This window comes from Vanellus vanellus (genome assembly GCF_965231255.1).
Source record: "Vanellus vanellus genome assembly, chromosome: 19".
NCBI classification, from domain to species: Eukaryota; Metazoa; Chordata; class Aves; order Charadriiformes; family Charadriidae; genus Vanellus; species Vanellus vanellus.
In genome coordinates, this window is record NC_138924.1 from 285,802 (window position 1) to 304,011 (window position 18,210).

The 18,210-nt window shown below is 57.7% G+C and overlaps 1 protein-coding gene across 1 annotated transcript in view; it reads right to left on the reverse strand.

Moving 5' to 3' along the window:
• The window catches only part of STX1A (syntaxin 1A), a gene marked incomplete at its 3' end in the record, with an annotated part of 98,130 nt that extends 85,577 nt beyond the window's left edge, over positions 1–12,553 (reverse strand). Inside the window, exon 1 of the mRNA XM_082493228.1 lies at positions 12,491–12,553. Coding sequence (XP_082349354.1) covers positions 12,491–12,520 — 30 coding nt within the window. The 5' untranslated portion in view covers positions 12,521–12,553. The remainder of the gene's footprint in view (positions 1–12,490) is intronic.
• Positions 12,554–18,210: the final 5,657 nt, after the last annotated feature.

The following is an 18,210-nucleotide window of genomic DNA, read 5'->3' on the forward strand; positions in this document are numbered from 1 at the left end:
TTAATTAACACAACCAGCTCAGCAGCCCTGCAGCCTTGGTGGTCAGTGGCATCGCCCACTTTGTGCATACAGGTACGGCACGGCAGTGCTGGTCGCTGCCGGCGTGGCACAGGGAGCGGATGCTTTGCCCCCGGCACGTCCGAACCGGGCGAGCAGGAGGGGTTTGATCAACCTCCCTCAACACCCGCTCCAGACTCGAGTGATTTCAGGCAGCACCAGCAAGAGGAGTGAGAGCCGAGCTGTGATACCCTCCCGGCAAAGCGGAGCAGCACGTGGGAAGATGATCCAGAGCCCCGGAGCATCAAGCAACAAGCACGCAGCTACTAAATTCATTATTGAGCAGATTACATCCCTCCTGTTCAAACCAGCCCCGTTCCCTCCACAGGCGCTTTCTGGAAGATGGCCAGAGGAACAGAAACCAACCAAAAAGTCTCAAAGCCTGCTCTCCCCCAAAAAGCAAGAGGCGGCAGGCAGGGCGAGCTGCGGCAGGGCGTAACGAGGTCTCTATTACCTCAGCAGTAGCTACACACAGGTTTTAGCTCCTGCCCTCTTCTGTTAGAGTTGCAGATGAATTTGACTGTGTCTGGATGCACCTGTGGAGCCGGGTCAGGATGGAAGAGCAATGGGCTCGGCCGCCACTGGGCACCTCTGCTTTCCCGGGGACCGCGCTGATGCTCCAGCTCATCCCCCCGCCAAGCCCGGCCAGAGGCACTCTCCCCTTTCCGAGGAAACACGTATACTGCACAAACAGGCAGCAGGCAGCGAGGCCCAGCCCTGCCCCCAACCGCCACACCGGGCTGCGGGGTCCAACGCCACGCACTGCCTCCCATCCCCACCGGAGATGAGGCAAGCCTGACAACAGCATAACGAAAGGAAAAAGCCACAAGAGCTGGCTACCCCCCTTCTAGGGACCATTAAGTTAAGCAAAAAAGGCCTCGTCCCTAAGAGATGCAGGATGCTGCTCACCGGCTTCGCTTCCAGGCTGAATCTGTTGGTTTTTTTTATTTACTGGACACCTCCACACTGATCTGCCCAGCCTGAGAAATTTCAGCCATCTGGGCTTGACTTTCTTTGCAAAACGACACTCCTTCTGTACCAAAACCAAAGCGCCCCCCCCGGGGATGCACAACACAAGGCTGCTCAGCGGGGAGACGCTGTCTGAGCAGCAGTGGGTCGTGGCCGGGACCACATCCCTGCACGGAGCAGCACATGAGGGTCCAACACCAGCCACCTTGTTCCCCAAGTCCCAGTCCAAGAGCACGGGGCACTGCTGTCGGCGCCTGAGAGCTCCTGCGGCAGCTCACTCCCCACGGCCCCAGCGTGCAGCTGCGCACATCACTGAGAATAAGGACGAGGTCAGAATAACTCAGCAGCGAGCTGCACTGAGAGCTTTTCTCAACCATCTTAAAAAGCCTACAGGACACGTATTAAAGCATACGGATGCCCAGATCCCCGGAAACATCCCAGCCCAGTGCTGCAATGCTCGGTGGCAGAAAAGCAGCTCACTGCAGCTCTGCTGCTGAAGCTTCACGTGAACAAGGTCCAAAGCACCCATGGGTCTCCTACCCACCAAACTACCACCACCCTCGGCCTGAGAGGCTGCGTTGACCCTTCACACCTTAAGGTTTGCTTTAGCGTTTTGCAGTAGCCAAACTAAGTCTTTATTCAGGAGTCCAGAAGGTAGAACTCCTCCTCCAGAGGGTTTTCAGGGAGGTGGTGTCAAGGCTGAGGACAAGGACAGCCAGAGGGTCTGCTCCCGGCAGAGAGCCCTGGAGAGCTGAACCACCTGAGACCATGACTTAAATTACCTACAGCCTCAGTCTTAGCATTTTTTGCAGACTATATATATAGTAGAGCTATGCAGCATTACAAATTGGGCTTTTTATAGCCCACAGGCCTCAACTCAGCTATGTCCAATTCCAATGTTCACCAAAACCAGACCATACTTCCCACTAACAACTTTTTGATGAATAAATGTTCAAGGCACAAATGATTTTACCATTCAGCAACATCTGCATGAGTCAGTAGGCGTTTCCAATTTCCAACACTAGCAGTGCAAGGGAGAACAAGATTTCCAAGAGTTTTGTCCTTAGGTGTTGGCTTTCATTGCTGCAGAATCACGTTACCGGCCTTTGGCATAAAGCCCAACCCTTTTATTAGAGCTGCGGTCAACTCTTAAGCTCACTTTTAGAAGCAAGCATGTAAAATTCCACTAACTATTAAGAACAAATGCTGGAGGTGACAGAGGTGTCACCAGTCCTGCAGAGGGCAAGGACATCAGTTCACCAACCTCCTCCTGTAGCTCTAGAACATGGACAGTACTACAGTCTACTGGAAAGGCATCGATACTTTACAGTCAGTAATTTACAAATTTGCAATCATGGCTAAAGAATAATTTGGGTAAAAAACAACAGATAGACTTAATTCATCTGAAATTAATTCCTTAACACCCTTCTGATGACGGTCCCATCCTTGTTACGGTTCTGCGCAGACCAGAGCTTCACATGGGCAGCAGAAGCACCTGCAGTCACGGCACTTGTCTCTCTTCTTCACCCCATCGCGTATTCACCAGGGTCAGCACTCAGAGAGGTTTCTGCCAGGATCACCGCCATGCTTTTTTGTCTACCAAGTGCTCTATGACTGACACCAAGCCCTGCTGATGCCCACCAGTGACTGCGAGGTCTGTACTGGGAAGCTGCAGGTGACAAGAGAAGGAAGGCAGAGGAGGTGACACAGGCGCCACCACAGCTCCCACAGCCCGTGTCACCAGGAGAGGATCAACATATGAAAATCAAGGCAGTCTGTAAAATAGTTATCCTTCAAATCAGAGTGCACTGCCTACAAACAGACACTCATGGGGCATGTTGGTTTCGATGGGACCTTCAAAGATCCCCCAGTCCAACCTCCCTGCCATGGGCAGGGACATCTTCCACTAGACCAGGTTGCTCAAATGGTCACGAATGCTCAAACATGGCAATGACATTTCTTGCTCTTGCCTAGACCATATAAAGGAACCTTAGCACCACCCAGGCGAGACACTGACCCTCCCAGAAGGCAAATGTCGTCTGGAAAACCAAAACAAACAGTCATTTCATACACCACAAACCCAAAGTCTGACAGGACTTGATGGAAGATCTGAAAGCAACGGCAGATAAAAAGGAAGACTTAGTACTAGAAAATCCACAGGAGACATCACAGCAGAAGTACTGCAAGATGGAAACTGGCCATAGCTAGCAGCAAGCTTCTGAAAACTCACAGGAGAACATGAGCAAAAGATTTTATTTTTAATTATTATTTAATTAGTTCCCATGAAAAGCTACCCGGGTCAGTAAGTATCCACTAGAAACTGAAGTACCACACTATTAACAGAAAGCTCAGTCCCATCTTGCACCAGGTTTTGATGTGACGCAGCCCAGGTTTGTCCCCTGCGCCTGGCGGTGAACACCAAGGTGCCGGTGGACGCCAGAGGAGCAGGCAGCAGGGAGGAGAAATCTTCTCCAGTGGAAGGAGAACACTAGCCTAAGAACAAATGAACACAAATAATTTTGGGCAGGAGATGTGGAATTTTACAACTCAGTCAGGACCTGATCTAGTCGAAGATGTCCCTGCCCATGGCAATGGGGTTGAACCAGATGATCTTTGAAGGTCCTTTCCAATGCAAACCATTCAATAATTTGATGACTGTGGTCCTGCAACGGCTGTCCAACGGCAGCAGGAACAAGCAACTTCTCTACAACAGGTCTCAACAAGGTTGTGAAATGGGCCAAGGAGGTTGTGTTCAACAGCAAGGTCTCAAATGCAGCCGCACACATATGGCATTGGCCTCAATGGGACCTGGACAACCTCTCCCCTTGGTGACCAAGGGGAACATTTTCCTTAGTCTGACCTCTCTGCAGCTGCTGCAGCGGAAAGACTTCCCATTCTCCTCCAGATGCCACCAAGGTTTTGGCCAGCAGTCAGCAGAAGTCCTGGGCTCCACTCACTACTTCCAAGGCTCCTGCAAAAGGTGACAGAGGAAAAGACACTCCTGCCAGAGGAGAGCAGCTGCACAGGGGTACCTCCTGCATCTCCACAGAAAATATTTCTTCAGAGAATCACACTGAAGAAGGGTGAAAGTTGCTTCAGGACATCTCTCAAGAGGGACCTGAACACTTAGGATATGCTTGTATTCAAGGCAGGCTAAAGAAAAGCAAACAAAAAAACTATTTACAAAACTTGAACTAGACAACACAGGTACGCAGCTCAAGAAAAGGTGAGCACCAAAATTAAAGTGGATTCACAATGGGTTTCTCATCACAGCCGACACCGAAGGATGCCTGGGTAAGCCATTCCCCTAGAGCTGCCTGCACAGGGTCAGCATCAGTCCTGCAGATCTGAGCTGAAGAAACTTTCTTCCTGACGTGACCTGACAGCCTTCAATCACAGTAGCGTGGAGCAGGTAATGGAGAAGTGCAGTAGAGAAGGACCACACCTACGGCCTTCTGCAGGAATGGCGGCAAAGTGCCTCCGGGTCTACACCATCACCTCCCAAATATCACCAACGTCACATAGAAAGACACATGGGCTGCATCCCCAGCAGCGTGGCCAGCAGGGCCAGGGAGGGCATGCTCCCCCTCTGCTCCGCTCTCCTCACACCCCCCTGCAGCACCGCCTACAGCCCTGGGGGCCCCAGCACAAGGCAGGCGCGGACCTGGGAGAGACGGCCCACAGGAGGCCACCAAAATGGTCCCAGGCCTGCAACACCTCTGCTGTGGACAAAGGCTGAGAGAGGTGGGGGTGTGCGGCCGGGAGAAGAGACGGCTCCGCGCAGACCTCACTGCGGCCGCTCAGGCCTTGAAGGGGCCTTATAGGAAAGAGGGAGAGAGACTTTTGACCAGCGCCTGCAGGGACAGGACAAGGGGCAGCGGTTCTAAACGGAACGAGGGTGGGGTGAGGATGGATGTGGGGAAGAAATGTTGTACCATGTGGTTGGTGAGGCCCTGGCGCAGGTTGCCCCGAGAAGCTGTGGCTGCCCCATCCCTGGAGGTGTTCAAGGCCAGGTTGGACGGGGCTTGGAGCAACCTGGGCTGGGGGGAGGTGTCCCTGCCCAGGGCAGAGGGGTGGAACTCGATGATCATTGAAGGTCCCTTCCAACCCAAACCACTCTGTAAGCCCATGACACACCACATGCCACAGCCTGTCCTCTGCCCACAGCCATCAGTCTGCTCCCCGGTTTCGGGGACAAGGCCGCGCCCACATTTCAGACACCAGCCCTGCCGCTGGCCATGCATGGCAGAGACACAGGCAGCCTGTGGCACATCAACCCTGTCCTCTCCCCCTGCCTTCCAGCTCAGCAAAACTTCCTACTCCTTGTGCTTCCAGCGTTGCCTCATCTTATATTTTCTCTAAGTGAAGACAGTCCCGTTGGCTTTATGCCTGGTCTGGTCCTGACACAGCATCGCACTGTTTTTATTTCCCACGCCATCCTTCTCCACTCGCCTTCCCCTCCCCATGCACGTCCTCTAAGGATAATCCTGCAGACACGGCAGTCCAAAGACATTCAGCTGTCCCCTGCCACGGGTTTGCTCAGGTCTCCCTCCAGCCGCCCGGAGCCAGGACGTTACTGCACACTCCGTCTTCATGGGTCTTCCACTTGGGCTCACTCTCCTCCTTTTTGCTAATATACGTAATTTTCTGGAAGTAGCAATTTATCACAGTACTTAGCTTAATGAGCCTTACTGTACATGTTCTGCCTGTAGTGATAATTTTGCATATTTCCTGAGAAATCTTGTTAACGGGGAGATACATAGCAAAACAAACATTTGTATAGCTTCCGAGCAGCTCGCACAAAGACAAAGACACTTGCAATTAAAACAACGGGAACTAGTCTAAACCCCTTTGGCTCGAGCCCTTTTAGACATCCAGCACGCAGCCAACATACGTGGCTTGAGAGCACAACATCTCATTACTCTTCAGCGTCCACAGCGTGGCACCGGCTTTCAAGAGGCAAAGTATTTTGAAGTTGACCACCAAGTCCCCACCCCACCGGACCTTGAGCTCCCCAGCAGACACCGAAGGACCCCGGGGCTCAGCGTCTGCCTCCGAGGACGGTGCTGGTGGGGGCTGCTGCCGCCTGGCCTCCAAACCCCTGTCCATCACCCTGTAGACGCCCGTTTCCTCCTGGGCTGGGGACGTGAGACACCAGCCCACCAGCCCGAGCTGACCTACCGGCTGGGCTTCACATGCCGCTATGTTTAAAGAGTATCAAAAGCTCTTCCCAATATTAAGTTTTCTTTGGCTTGCCATACTCAGGTGCACGCCGGCTGCCACTACCGGCATCCCTGCAGCACAGGGACGCCCGGGACCCCACAGCTGCCGGGGGGCAGAAGAACAGCTCGGACGGAGAGCGTGCCAGGCGGGCCTTGCAGGTTCACTCTACATCACCTCCCTTATCTTCTGCTGTAGCCAGCAGACCCCAGGGAGCAAGAACTCCCCTGTGTCTCACCCCCTCCCGCTCTCCAGGACCACGCGGGAGCAGACGAAGCAGTGTCCCTGCCCCGGAGAGGTACCCTGACAGAGGGGAGACGGCCGGGCCAGGCGCGCTCCGAGGGCAGCCACGGTGCACAGCTTTCCCCGGCAGCTTCGCTCCTTCCAGCCCCTAGAAAATCAGCTTTTCAGCATCGCTACCCACCCCACCAACTACAGCCAGAGCGGGCGGCGGACACGTAATACGGAGCCACCGGCTGTCACCCACCACGTGACAAACCCAGCTCCCCAACGGGTGAAGGAAGAAGTGAAGCTGAATTATTTACGTGACCCTTTTGGTTGAATAGAAGAGCTCGAAAGCACGCCGGGCAACCCAAGAGGGTTAAAAAAGGAAAGCAAGACAGCATTTAAATAAGCAAATATTATCTATCTCCGGGGTCAGCAGGTACTTCTGCATTGAGGGGGGGCTCTGGAAAAGCCCCACTGCCCAGATGCAGACAGATGAGACCCGACTCCCGCTGCAAACAGCAACTTTGGTCGACTTCACATTTGTGCCCCCGAGAGAAAAATCATCAGTGGGATTATTAACGAGAGGGGATGGAGCAAGGTCTGGCTGCAAGTCCTGCGGGGCCGCACGGCGGATTCCAGCTGCCGCAAGAGGGAAGAGGAGGGATCCACGGAGCTGGACCTGGAGCCAACCTCGCTCTCTCTCCCCTTGTATTTTTAACACACACCTCCCCGCAACTCCCATGGACAGGAGGCAGCACTCGAAACAGGGACGTGCCAGGAGGGCAGGAGCCGGGGCTTTCAGCCGGCCAGGGAGGACGATGGCGTGCCACAAACGCACAGACATCACTGGAGAAAATCGCCTGAACATGGCTGCCAGAGTGGAGCGACGGGTGCAGGAGAAAAGGGCCTCACAAAACCATTTTGACCATTTCTGCAAGCTGGAGACGTGCAAAAGCAGGTCTGGTTTTGCACCCGTGCCTCTTCCATTGGCATGGGCTGGGAAACAGCTCCTTACTCAAAAACAAGGTATGATGAGAAACAAAAGCTAGACATGAAATAAAGAGCAATTCTTCAAACTCCAGAGGGATTATTCTTAATTATCACTCATTTAAGCAAGGCAGCCTTTAGACCCAACGGGAAGGTCATCAGAAACATGACCATCACTTTGTACACTTGCTTTGTTGCAAGCAACTGTTGAGGCTTCGGTCCTACAAACACCTCTGCGGCCACCCAGTCTTAGACAGACGACCAGTCCCACCATCAAGGTCTGTGCTGAGGAGCAAAGGGGAACTTCCAGGTCCAAACTGTTCTTCTTCTCCTGTCACCACTCCAGAGAAGGTCCTTCTCATGCTGGGGAAGCTTCTGCCAGCACTGAAACCTGCCAGGCCTGGACACCATCCCACAAGTGCAGTGGTCTTGCCAAACCTCTCCCCACAGCACCTGAACCAATTTGTTGGGCAGTGTCCACCCCAGTATCTCAAGGAACACTTCCATCATGTAATTGCAAGATAAAACATCAGCTTAGCACTGCCTGGTAGGAAACAGGGAGAGGATCTCTCAACTGATAAATGGTCTTTCCCAGACCAATTAGAGCCCAGCGACTGCCACAGTCACCAAAAATCGATAACTATTGGAAATTCTGCTAATTGGCTGTATGAAATGTTGACAGCACAGTCCCTTCCTCCCAAAATCACCCAGCCACATGTTTCTTAATGGCCGGTAATGCCAAGCACGTGGAGTTCCTCCACTGACAGCAACCCTGACAAGAACAATCTGGGTCCACCCAGCCACCAACCCTCCGTGCCCCTCCAGCCCCCCATATTCCTTCAAAACCCCCTCTCCTGCCCCAAGCAGGCATCTCACAACAGCCTGCAGTGCCTCGGCATCGCCTCACTGCCTCAGCCACAGGGAGCAAACGCAGGGAATCGAGTCTTGCCAGAAACAGGGCACTCTGGGACCAGGAACTGCCAAATGCCACTTGCCCGCTCAACATCTTCATCAACCATACAGACAGTGGGATCAAGTGCACCCTCACCGAGTTTGCAGGTGACACCGAGTTGAGTGGAGCAGTCGATACGCTGGAGGGAAGGGGTGGCATCCAGAGGGACCTGGACAGGCTGGAGGAGTGGGTCCACGTGAACCTCATGAAGTTCAACCAGGCCAAGTGCAAGGTCCTGCACCTGCGTTGGGGCAACCCCAGTACCAGCACAAGACTGGGGGATGGATGGATGGATGGATGGATGGATGGATGGATGGATGGATGGAGAGCAGCCTGTGGGGAAGGACGGGGGGAGACTGGTGGGTGACAAATGGGACATCAGCCGGCAATGTGCACTCACAGCCCACAAAGCCAAGCGTCTCCTGGGCTGCATCCCCAGCAGCGTGGCCAGCAGGGCCAGGGAGGGCATGCTCCCCCTCTGCTCCGCTCTCCTCACACCCCCCTGCAGCACCGCCTCCAGCCCTGGGGGCCCCAGCACAAGGCAGGCGCGGACCTGGGAGAGACGGCCCACAGGAAGCCACCAAAATGGTCCCAGGCCTGCAACACCTCTGCTGTGGACAAAGGCTGAGAGAGGTGGGGGTGTGCGGCCGGGAGAAGAGACGGCTCCGCGCAGACCTCACTGCGGCCGCTCAGGCCTTGAAGGGGCCTTATAGGAAAGAGGGAGAGAGACTTTTGACCAGCGCCTGCAGGGACAGGACAAGGGGCAGCGGTTCTAAACGGAACGAGGGTGAGGTGAGGATGGACATGGGGAGGAAATGTTGTACCGTGAGGGTGGTGAGCCCCTGGCGCAGGTTGCCCCGAGAAGCTGTGGCTGCCCCAGCCCTGGAGGTGTTCAAGGCCAAGTTGGACGGGGCTTGGAGCAACCTGGGCTGGTGGGAGGTGTCCCTGCCCAGGGCAGGGGGTTGGAGTGGCTGATCTTTAACGTTCCTTCCAGCCCAAACCACTCTGTGATCCTATGACACTCGCACATCTCCCTCACCTCCTCCTGCTCTCTCTCAAAACATCACTCATAATTATGTTACCATTTAGACCCGTCTCACACCCTGGAAATCCCAACGTCTCACCCAAACCGAGCTGTCACCTCCCAGGCAGGGCGGAGCAGTGTGGGACACTCGCAGTCCTACACACACGGACCACCTTGTCCCAGCCCCACGGCTGCCTGGCCGTGAAGCCCTGCTGAGCCCGGATAGCAGAGCCCTCACGCGTTGAGCTTCAGGCTCTTCCTCCATCCACAGCAGCTGATGGCTCTTTACAATGCAGCACCCTCAGCGCCAGCTCCCCTCAAGCTTTAGAGGACACAACACGAGCAGAGCCCACATAAAGACATTTCAGGTGCCTGGAGCACAAGAAGCAGCAGCTTAGAGATTTCCCCAAGAGCAAAATAAATTATTTCTCAGGTAATTTTTGTCCCACCCCTGCTCTGTCACTTAACACTGCAGAGCGACAACGGCAGCAGGAGGAGCTGCTTTTGGGGGTTTTGGGCAAGGGGGCAAGCTCCAGCCCCACTCCAGATGGGCAGGAACAACCACCCGTGGCCAGAGCCGTGGCACCTACCCACCAGCGGCTGAGAGCAAACCTCTGTCTGTCTCATTCTGGGCATCCTTCACAGCCAGTCCTCAGCTGCTCTTTCTCCACAACAAGAAGGCATTTTTTCAGCCATAAGCTAAATTTCCAGTCCCTGGTTCAGAGCAGGCCTGGGGGCACCTCCGCCCCCAGGCCACTAGATAAGCCCGAGTGAATTTGAACACAACCAGAGCGCCAAGGTTCAGAAAAGACGCGGGATTAGCATTTTGCATTGCAAGGACCGTTTTAAAAATCCCATTAAGACACGAAGCTCTTGTTCTGCACGGCAGCGAAAGCCCTGCATCCCCTCCTCAGCTCTAATAATGCCAGCTCTTTTTTTTTTTTTTTTTTAATTCTGCTTTTTTATCATCCCCGGCAGGATTTAGTCACTGCATTAAAATGGGAAGAAACTGGCCCAGGCTATTAAATGAGGCTGGCTACTGACAGCACAGAAAAAACAAGCCCAAACACTCCCTATGCTCCGTCCACTGCAGCATCTCGCTCTTTCCAGGTGACCGCCACCACCAAGGCTGCAAATCCACGTTTCCCACGTGCGCTGCCCCACTCCCTGCTGCCCTGCCAGGCTCTGCCCCGGCACGGGCACCCCCTCAGCTCCGGGTCATCCAGATGCTCCGAACCAGCTCTCCATCCCCAGGAGCTTGCCCTGGGATGCAGCAGGGAGCCCCGGGAAGGATGCTGCACCCTTCAGCATTAGGCTGATGAATAAGGATCACCAGCAGGAGTGAGGCAAAAACGCATTTTATTTTTCTTCAGATGTATTTAAAGGAATGGAGAGATTTTAAAATACTCTACAGCATCACTTCTCAGCCAGCACCGGCTGCCAAGAGGACATTCACGGGGCTGGTTTTTACTATTATTATTAAAAAGCCTATTTTCCAATTCTATTTCACAGCCTGCGCTGTTGGAGGAAAAAGAGCCCCCTGTTTGGGTGCTTTCCAGGCGCTCCGGCTGAGCGGGAGGGGGGTGTAGTTGTTCTTTATATAGCCCCTTCCTCCTCCAGCACCGACAGCCACCCCCTCGGCACCCACAGCCACCCCCTCGGCCCCTTGCTGGCATCACCCCAGCTCTGGCCTCCCGGCATTTTCCAGACCCAGCGAAACTCCCGGCTGAAGCGATCCCAGCGGGGTCTCTGTGGGGCACCCACAGTCATCCCCGTACCCCTCGCTCCACGTCTGGGGTCACCCCCTCTCTTCCCCCCCCCCCCCGGGATGGAGCACGGACAGCACAGACGGACCCCCGCTCACCTCCCAGGTGGCTCAGCAGACCCAATTGTGAAATAATTAATAAAAAGGACCCAAGAAAAAGCAGCAATGCAAGCGGTGGCGCGATGGCAGGAGAGGGGAGGCTGGATGCTGGAGCAGCAGCCTGGGCTTTCAGGCTCTCGCCGCCCCGGGGCACCCCCACTGCCCCCCCCACATGCTGCACCCCCACCTCGCTGCGAGCCGGGGGGGGTCCCGGTACCCGCAGTCCCCGGCAGACAGGGGGGCAGGCAGGGAAAGGGGGGAGCGAAGGGCTCCGCCGCGGCACCCATCGAAGCTGCTGCCCGCGCTCCACCAGCCGAGCCCCGGCACCGGCGGGGGTCTCCCGGCGCCCCACCGGCGGCATGGAGGGCGGCTGCCCCCCGGGACCGGGAGACCCTCGGAACCTGCCACAGACGGTACCCGCCGCCCCGCCCCCCCCGCGGGCTCGGCTGGGCTCCCGGGTCACGGTACCGTTGGCAGCGGGGGGGGGGGTGGGGGGGGAGCGGAGGGGGGGGCAGCGGGCACCGGCTGGCGACCCCCGGGACAGGCAGGACCCGAAGGACTGGGCGGCCCCGGGCTCTTCATCTCTGCGGATGACATCAGCAGAGCCAGGAGGATGAAAAAGCAAAACGGGTGCAAAGCGGGGCGGGGGGGGGGAGCACCGGGGGGGGTCACCCGTACGGCACACGGGCAGAGCCCCGCCGGCCGCGGGGCATCCCCCGCCCGCAGCATCCCCGCCGGGCGCTGCCCTCCCTGCTCCGGACAAAAATAATCTTTTTTTTTTTTTTTTTTTTTTCCCGGCTGGGATGGCTTTTAGGTTTCAGTCCCCCCGGGGGGGGGGGGGGGGGGGACACACGACACGGTCATTCGGTGCAGGGGGAGATGGGGTCCCCCGGGGCGCAGCGCCCGCGGCTCCCACCGCCCACCCGGGAGCCGCAGCGGCCCACGGTGGGGGTGGGGGGGAAACGGGGGGCAGCCCGGGGGACCCCGCTCCAGCCCCGACACCCCCGCGAGAGCCGGGGGGGCTCGGCCCCGCCGCCCGGCCTCCCCCGGCGCCGCCGCTCGGGGGCACGGCGGCCCTCGGGCCGGGGCTGGGGGGGGGGGGGGGAAAGGGAAACGATGGAGGCCCCCGAGCAGGGGCAGAGGCGCTGCCCCCCCTCCCTCCCCGCCGCGGTCGGCGTCCCCCACTCACGGCGCGCAGCTCCCCGGTCCGGTCCTTCATCCTGCCCGGCCGCCGCCGCCGCCGCCGCTGGGTCCGGCCGCCGCGCGGGGGAGGGGCGGGCGCGGCACATGCGCGCGGGCGGAGCGGGAGCGAGAGCGGGACCGGCGGGGGGGGGGCACCGAGGAGGGCACCGGGGGAGGGAAGACCGAAGAAGGGGCACAGCTGACCCCCCCCGGTCACATGAGGTCTCACACCTCGGGGGGGGGGGGGGGCACACGAGGAGGTCCCACCTGGGAATAACGTCAAGGGGAGATCGCAGCCTGGGGTGACACTCGGGGCTGTCACCTTGGGGGGGGGGGGGGGGGGGGGTCACCTCCGTGGGGCATCACACCAGGGTGCTGGGGGGGGACGACACGGCAGGGCAGCCCCGACGGTAGGGTCACCCCTGGGCTCCCCGGGGTGGTGGCAGCTCCGGGCTCCGGCAGACAGTTTGGGGGCACCAGCAGCAGGGGGTCGCACAGACACACACACACACCCCGCCCGGGGACGGGCGAAGAGGGGGTGGGGGAGCACCCGAGGGGACCCCAATCCCGGGCTCGCAGGGAGGTGCCAACAGGGCTCGAACGAGCAGTGCCAGTTTGCTGCTTTGGGGGAACTGGAGGTGTCGGGGAGACACACCTATGCCCCCCCTTTGCCGGAGTGTGGGGCGCCACCTCCCCCAGCCTGTGCCCGCAGGTGCTGTACGTCCTTGGGCTGCCCTGGGGCCACCCGCTCCCACCTCAGGGTCACAGGCTCCCGTGTCCCTGGACGTGTCCGGTGTCCCGGGGGTGCCCAACGCCGGGGTGCTCCTGGTGCGGAGGCTCAGGTCTCCCTCCCAGCACTCCTGCGCCAGGCAGAAGCTCCACAGCCACTCGTGCTGGGGGTGGCTCTGCAGGGGGACAGACTTCAGTGTCCTAAACCAGCCGGGTGGGAGTCAAGCAGAAATGTCCCAGCAAAACCCTGCTCCTGTTCCTTGCAAAATGTCCAGCCATCAAAACTCAGTGTCTTGACAAAGACCTCTTCCCCTGGTCCTCCAGGTTCATGCACCGAACCTGGACAATCCCTGGAACCAGACATAGATCTCCATGAGAAATACCCTGAGCGAACCCTGTTCAGGCTTAGATCATAGAATCATAGAATATCTGGAGTTGGAAGGGACCCATAAGGATCATCAAGTCCAACTTTGCTCCTCGCAGGACTGCCTAACATTAAGCCATATGACCAAGAGCGTCCTCCAGATGCTCCTTGAACTCAGCTGGTGCCGTGACTGCTTCCCTGGGGAGCCTGGTCCAGTGACTGACCACCCTCTCAGGGAAGAACCTTTCCCTAACGTCCAACCTGAACTTCCCCTGATGCAGCTTCACGTCATTCCCTCGTGTCCTGTCGCTGGTCACCAGAGAGGAGATCAGCACCCCCTCTTGCTGCCACCCTCCAGGACGGTGCAGACTGCCCTGAGGGCACCCTTCAGCCTTCTCTTCTCCAACCTCAGCAAGCTCAGTGACCTCAGCTGCTCTTCCTACGTCTTGCCCTGGAGACCCGTCACCACCTTGGTCACTGTCCTCTGGCCACACTTCAAGGGTCTCACATCCTTCTTCCATTGAGGTGCCCAAAACCACACACGGTGCTCGAGGTGGAGCCGCAGCAGCGCGGTGCAGAGCAGGACAGTCGCCTCCCTCGATGGGATCGCGACGCTGTGCTCGACGCAGCCCAGGGCACGGCCGGGCCTTTGGCTGCCACGGGGCACTGCCAACTCCCAGGCACACACCTGCAGCCCCGAGCCCTCCCTGGGGGGCTGCTCTCCAGCCCCTTGTCCCCCCAGTTGTAGGCAGAACCAGGATTCCCCCAGGGAGGCCACCCTGTGCCAGGGCTCCAGGAGAGCGGCCCCCGCCACCGGGGCCGTCCGCAGCCACGCGTCTTCCCATCTTCTCCCATGCTTGTTCTTCCCCCAATCACCCACGCCCATCCCTTTCCCCACCTTCGCTTCCTCTCTTCCACATCCCATAAGTCCTGTGTCATCCCCCACATCCAAAAACATCTCCCATGCTCCAGGCAGACATAACACCACCCCCCCCACACACACACACACCAGGGTCCTCGGGCTGAGGCTCTGCCTGGAGGGGCCCAGACAGGGTGTCCCTTCTGCTGTGTCCCCAGTCTGGGTTCCCTTCTCCCTCTGCGCTCCCCCCGGCTCCTGCGGATGGGCTGTTGGCTACTGGGAGCAGACACGCCAGTGAGCAGGAGGGACGGGGACCCCTCGGGCGAAGGAGCGGGAGCCCGGCTGGCCTCCTCGGCAGCGAGGGCGAAGGGGAATTCTGCGTGGCACACGACCCCGGCCGGGTTCCGAGGGGTGCTCTGAGCCCCTGGCTCTGGCCATGTCCCGCCGGCTGCTGCGCTGGGCTGCGAGCAGGAGGGATTTATTTGCCCAGGCGAGAGTTGCAGATTCGGGTCATTGCCTCTTTGGCATTCAGCAGGGGCACGGCACGAGTAACAGGGTCAGGAGAGAGCCAGGTTGTGCTGGGCAGGACTTGGTGCCACCGAAACAGCGATTACAGCTTTAGAAAGTTGGCATTTATGACCAGAGAGAGAAAACGGCAGGTCTCCATCATACCGGTGGTGTTCTGCATCAGGTCAGCCAGCTCAGCCTGCCCGGAGGAGCTCCTGGTCCCAAGCACAGCTCCATCCCTTCCATCCCCTCCATCCCTTGGGCACAGGTGAAGGTCTGACCAACCCCGGAGGAGAAGGTAGGTGTCCGGGAACTGGGCTGCTCCAGCAGCCAGTGGAGGTGAGGTCCATCCGCCCGAGTCCAACCAGCAGCGAGGCTGAGCTCCCATTCCTGCCGGGTACACACAAACCAGTGCAACACCCACCCCACCTCCCCCCAACACGCACAGCTGGCCACACAGTTCTCACTGACAGACACACAGACAGCACCAACAGCCTCGACCTGCTCCCCTCCTTGAGGAACATATATATATACGTACGTATGTATAGACACAGTGTAGATGTACACATACAGCGTGGATCCCTCCGAGCTGTGGCCTGGCTCCGGTTGCTGCCTTCACCCAGGGCAGAGTTAGAGAAGGAGTTTAATAAGAAAATAAGTCCGCTGCGCTGGTCTCGTAGTGCGGGGCATGGCCAGATGAGCGTACTGACCAGCAAACTGTTCACATGCCACGCGTCCTTTCTGTCCCTTTATTCCTCTTGTTCTCGAGTCACCCATATCCATTGTTTTCCCCACCTTAGCTCCTCTCTTAAACATCCCATAACAAGTCCAGCGCAAACCCTAAATGCTCCTCCCCTGCACCTTGACATGTCTCCCATGTCCCAGGCAGACATAAGCCCCCACCTGCCTCCAGCAGGTGCCTCCACACCAGGGCCCTGGGGCAGGGGTCGGCCAGAGGGGCCCAGACAGGGTGTCCCTTTCGCTGAGTCCCTAATTTGAGTTCCTTTGTGCCTCTGTGCTCCCCCCGGCTCACGTGGATGGGACTCACATGGGTTGGTGGCTCCTGGGAGGGACCCATCCGGCTGCTATTTGGGTTCTCCCTCCCACCAGTGTCTCCCCGTGCTCCTTTGCAAGTGGGCAGAGGAGCCTTATTGCACATCCCACCAGCGGGGAGAGTTCCTGTCACCAGGAACAGGGCTTAATTTACTCAAGTGACAAGAGCACACTGTAATTCCAAGAGAGACATCACCCCCTCCGCCATCGCCCCCATGAGCCCTCCCCACTGCGCAGGCTGGGAGCTCACCTTCTCCCTGCTCTGCTGTCTTCTCCTCTGTCTCCTCCTCCTCCTGGGGCAAGCTAGGCAGGCATGTCAAGGAGGTGTTTCTCCTGCCACCAGCTCCCCCTGAAAAGCCGTGCTAATTCCGTCCCCAAGCCCATGCTGGAGGACAAATCTTATGAGGAACGACCGAGGGAACTGGGGTTGTTCAGCCTGGAGAAGAGGAGGCTGAGGGGAGACTTTATCACCCTCTACAACTACCTGAAAGGAGGGTGTAGAGAGGTGGGGGCTGAGCTCTTCTCCCTGGCGACAAGTGATAGGACAAGAGGAAATTAATTTAAGTTATGTCAGGGGAGGGTTAGATTGAATATTAGGAAACACTTTTTCACTGAAAGGGTTACGAAACATTGGAAGAGGCTGCCCAGGGAGAGGGTGGATTTGCCATCCCTGGAGGTGGTTAAAAAAAGGGTAGATGTGGTACTGAGGGACATGGTTTAGAAGTGGTTTTGTCAGGGTAGGTTAATGGTTGGACTTGATGATCTTAAAGTTCCCTTCCAGCCTCAACAATTCTATGATTCTATGCTTGCACACACAAGCCACCCTCCTGTCCAGGAGGAGCTGCAGCAGCAGGCGCAGGCTGGCCAAAATCATGTCTGGTGCCAGCACCTCAGTGCTCAAGCCTCAGCACCTCCTCCTGCCACCCTTGGAAACCCCACAGACGGCTCTCGGCACGCCACACACTGCTGGTGGTTTCCCACTCTCTCCCCGCCCCAAACCCAATGCCTCCAGGAGCAACCTCCTTCCCTCCCAGGGCAGCTCTGCTCGCCCGCCCTACGCAGACACAGGTCTGCGTCACTCTGAGACAGGACCGCTGTCCTTCAGCGTGCTGCTGCCTGCTGGCTTCTGTGGAGAGCTGGGACCACCTGTGTCAAGGGTTCCTGCAGGGGAAGGGACGAGAGGATTTGAAGCTCCTGCTCCCATCACGTACACGCATTAGCTCATAAACCAGCTCCTTGCACACTAAGAAGCGCAACAGGCATCTGGGTCTGTCTTTGGGCCGCCGCCATCTCGGTGCCTTTTCAAGAGCTCCGATATCAAGGGACAATGGCGGACACCTCAGCTGGGAGTGCAGGAGCAGGGTCTCACTGCACAGAGAGGCCTCGCTGGCCTGCAGGTCCCCTCTTCCTTCCAGCCAGCCCCCGTCCGCACGCCCTCCCTCCAGCGCTGAGTGCCACCACCCGTCTTACGCAGGGCACCGAGGAGGGCTGCAGGAGCCTTGTTGTGTGGGAAGAGCTGAGACAAGGGACAGAGCAGCCTCTGACCCCGAGAACTGAGGCACGGCCGCAGGGAGCCTGGCTCCCCAAGAGCCCTGGAGACGCAGGGACAAAGCGGAGGAGGCTCAGACAGCTCTTCAGTCGCGCTGCAAGCAACGGGGACCGCAAGGAAAAAAAAAAAAAAAAAAAAGGAGTCAGAGACACACTTTGCTTTAACAGCGCCTGCGTCTGCAGCACTTGATGTATTTACGAGCTCTCAGGTGAGTCAGGCGGCTGACAGCGACTGAAAATGCAGAGGAAGCCCGAGGAGTCACACACGCTCCACTTACACATGAAAAATCACAAAGGTATTTTGAGCGGAGGTTGCAGGAGGGTGGCTGGTGAAACCTGCAGCTGATCCAAGATCGATCCTGCTGTTTCTGAAGGACTCGCCTCCATCGGGAGAGACCGGACTGCAACCGCTGACGGAATGGAGAGCTCAGATGGGCACAACGAGGAGGTGCAGAATTAATCCTCACCAGAAATGGAGAGAAAAGCAAGTCCTTGGCCCTGAGTGAGGCCGACAGTGTGGACATGACCGAAATCCAGAGCTCAGCCAGGCTCCACGTGACACAGGAGCGGGGGCTGCAAGACTCACAGCTTGGCTGCGGCTCACAAACCACCTGAAGCCGTTCATTCATTTTGCAGCCACCGCCGCCACTTCAGGGACATTATTCCC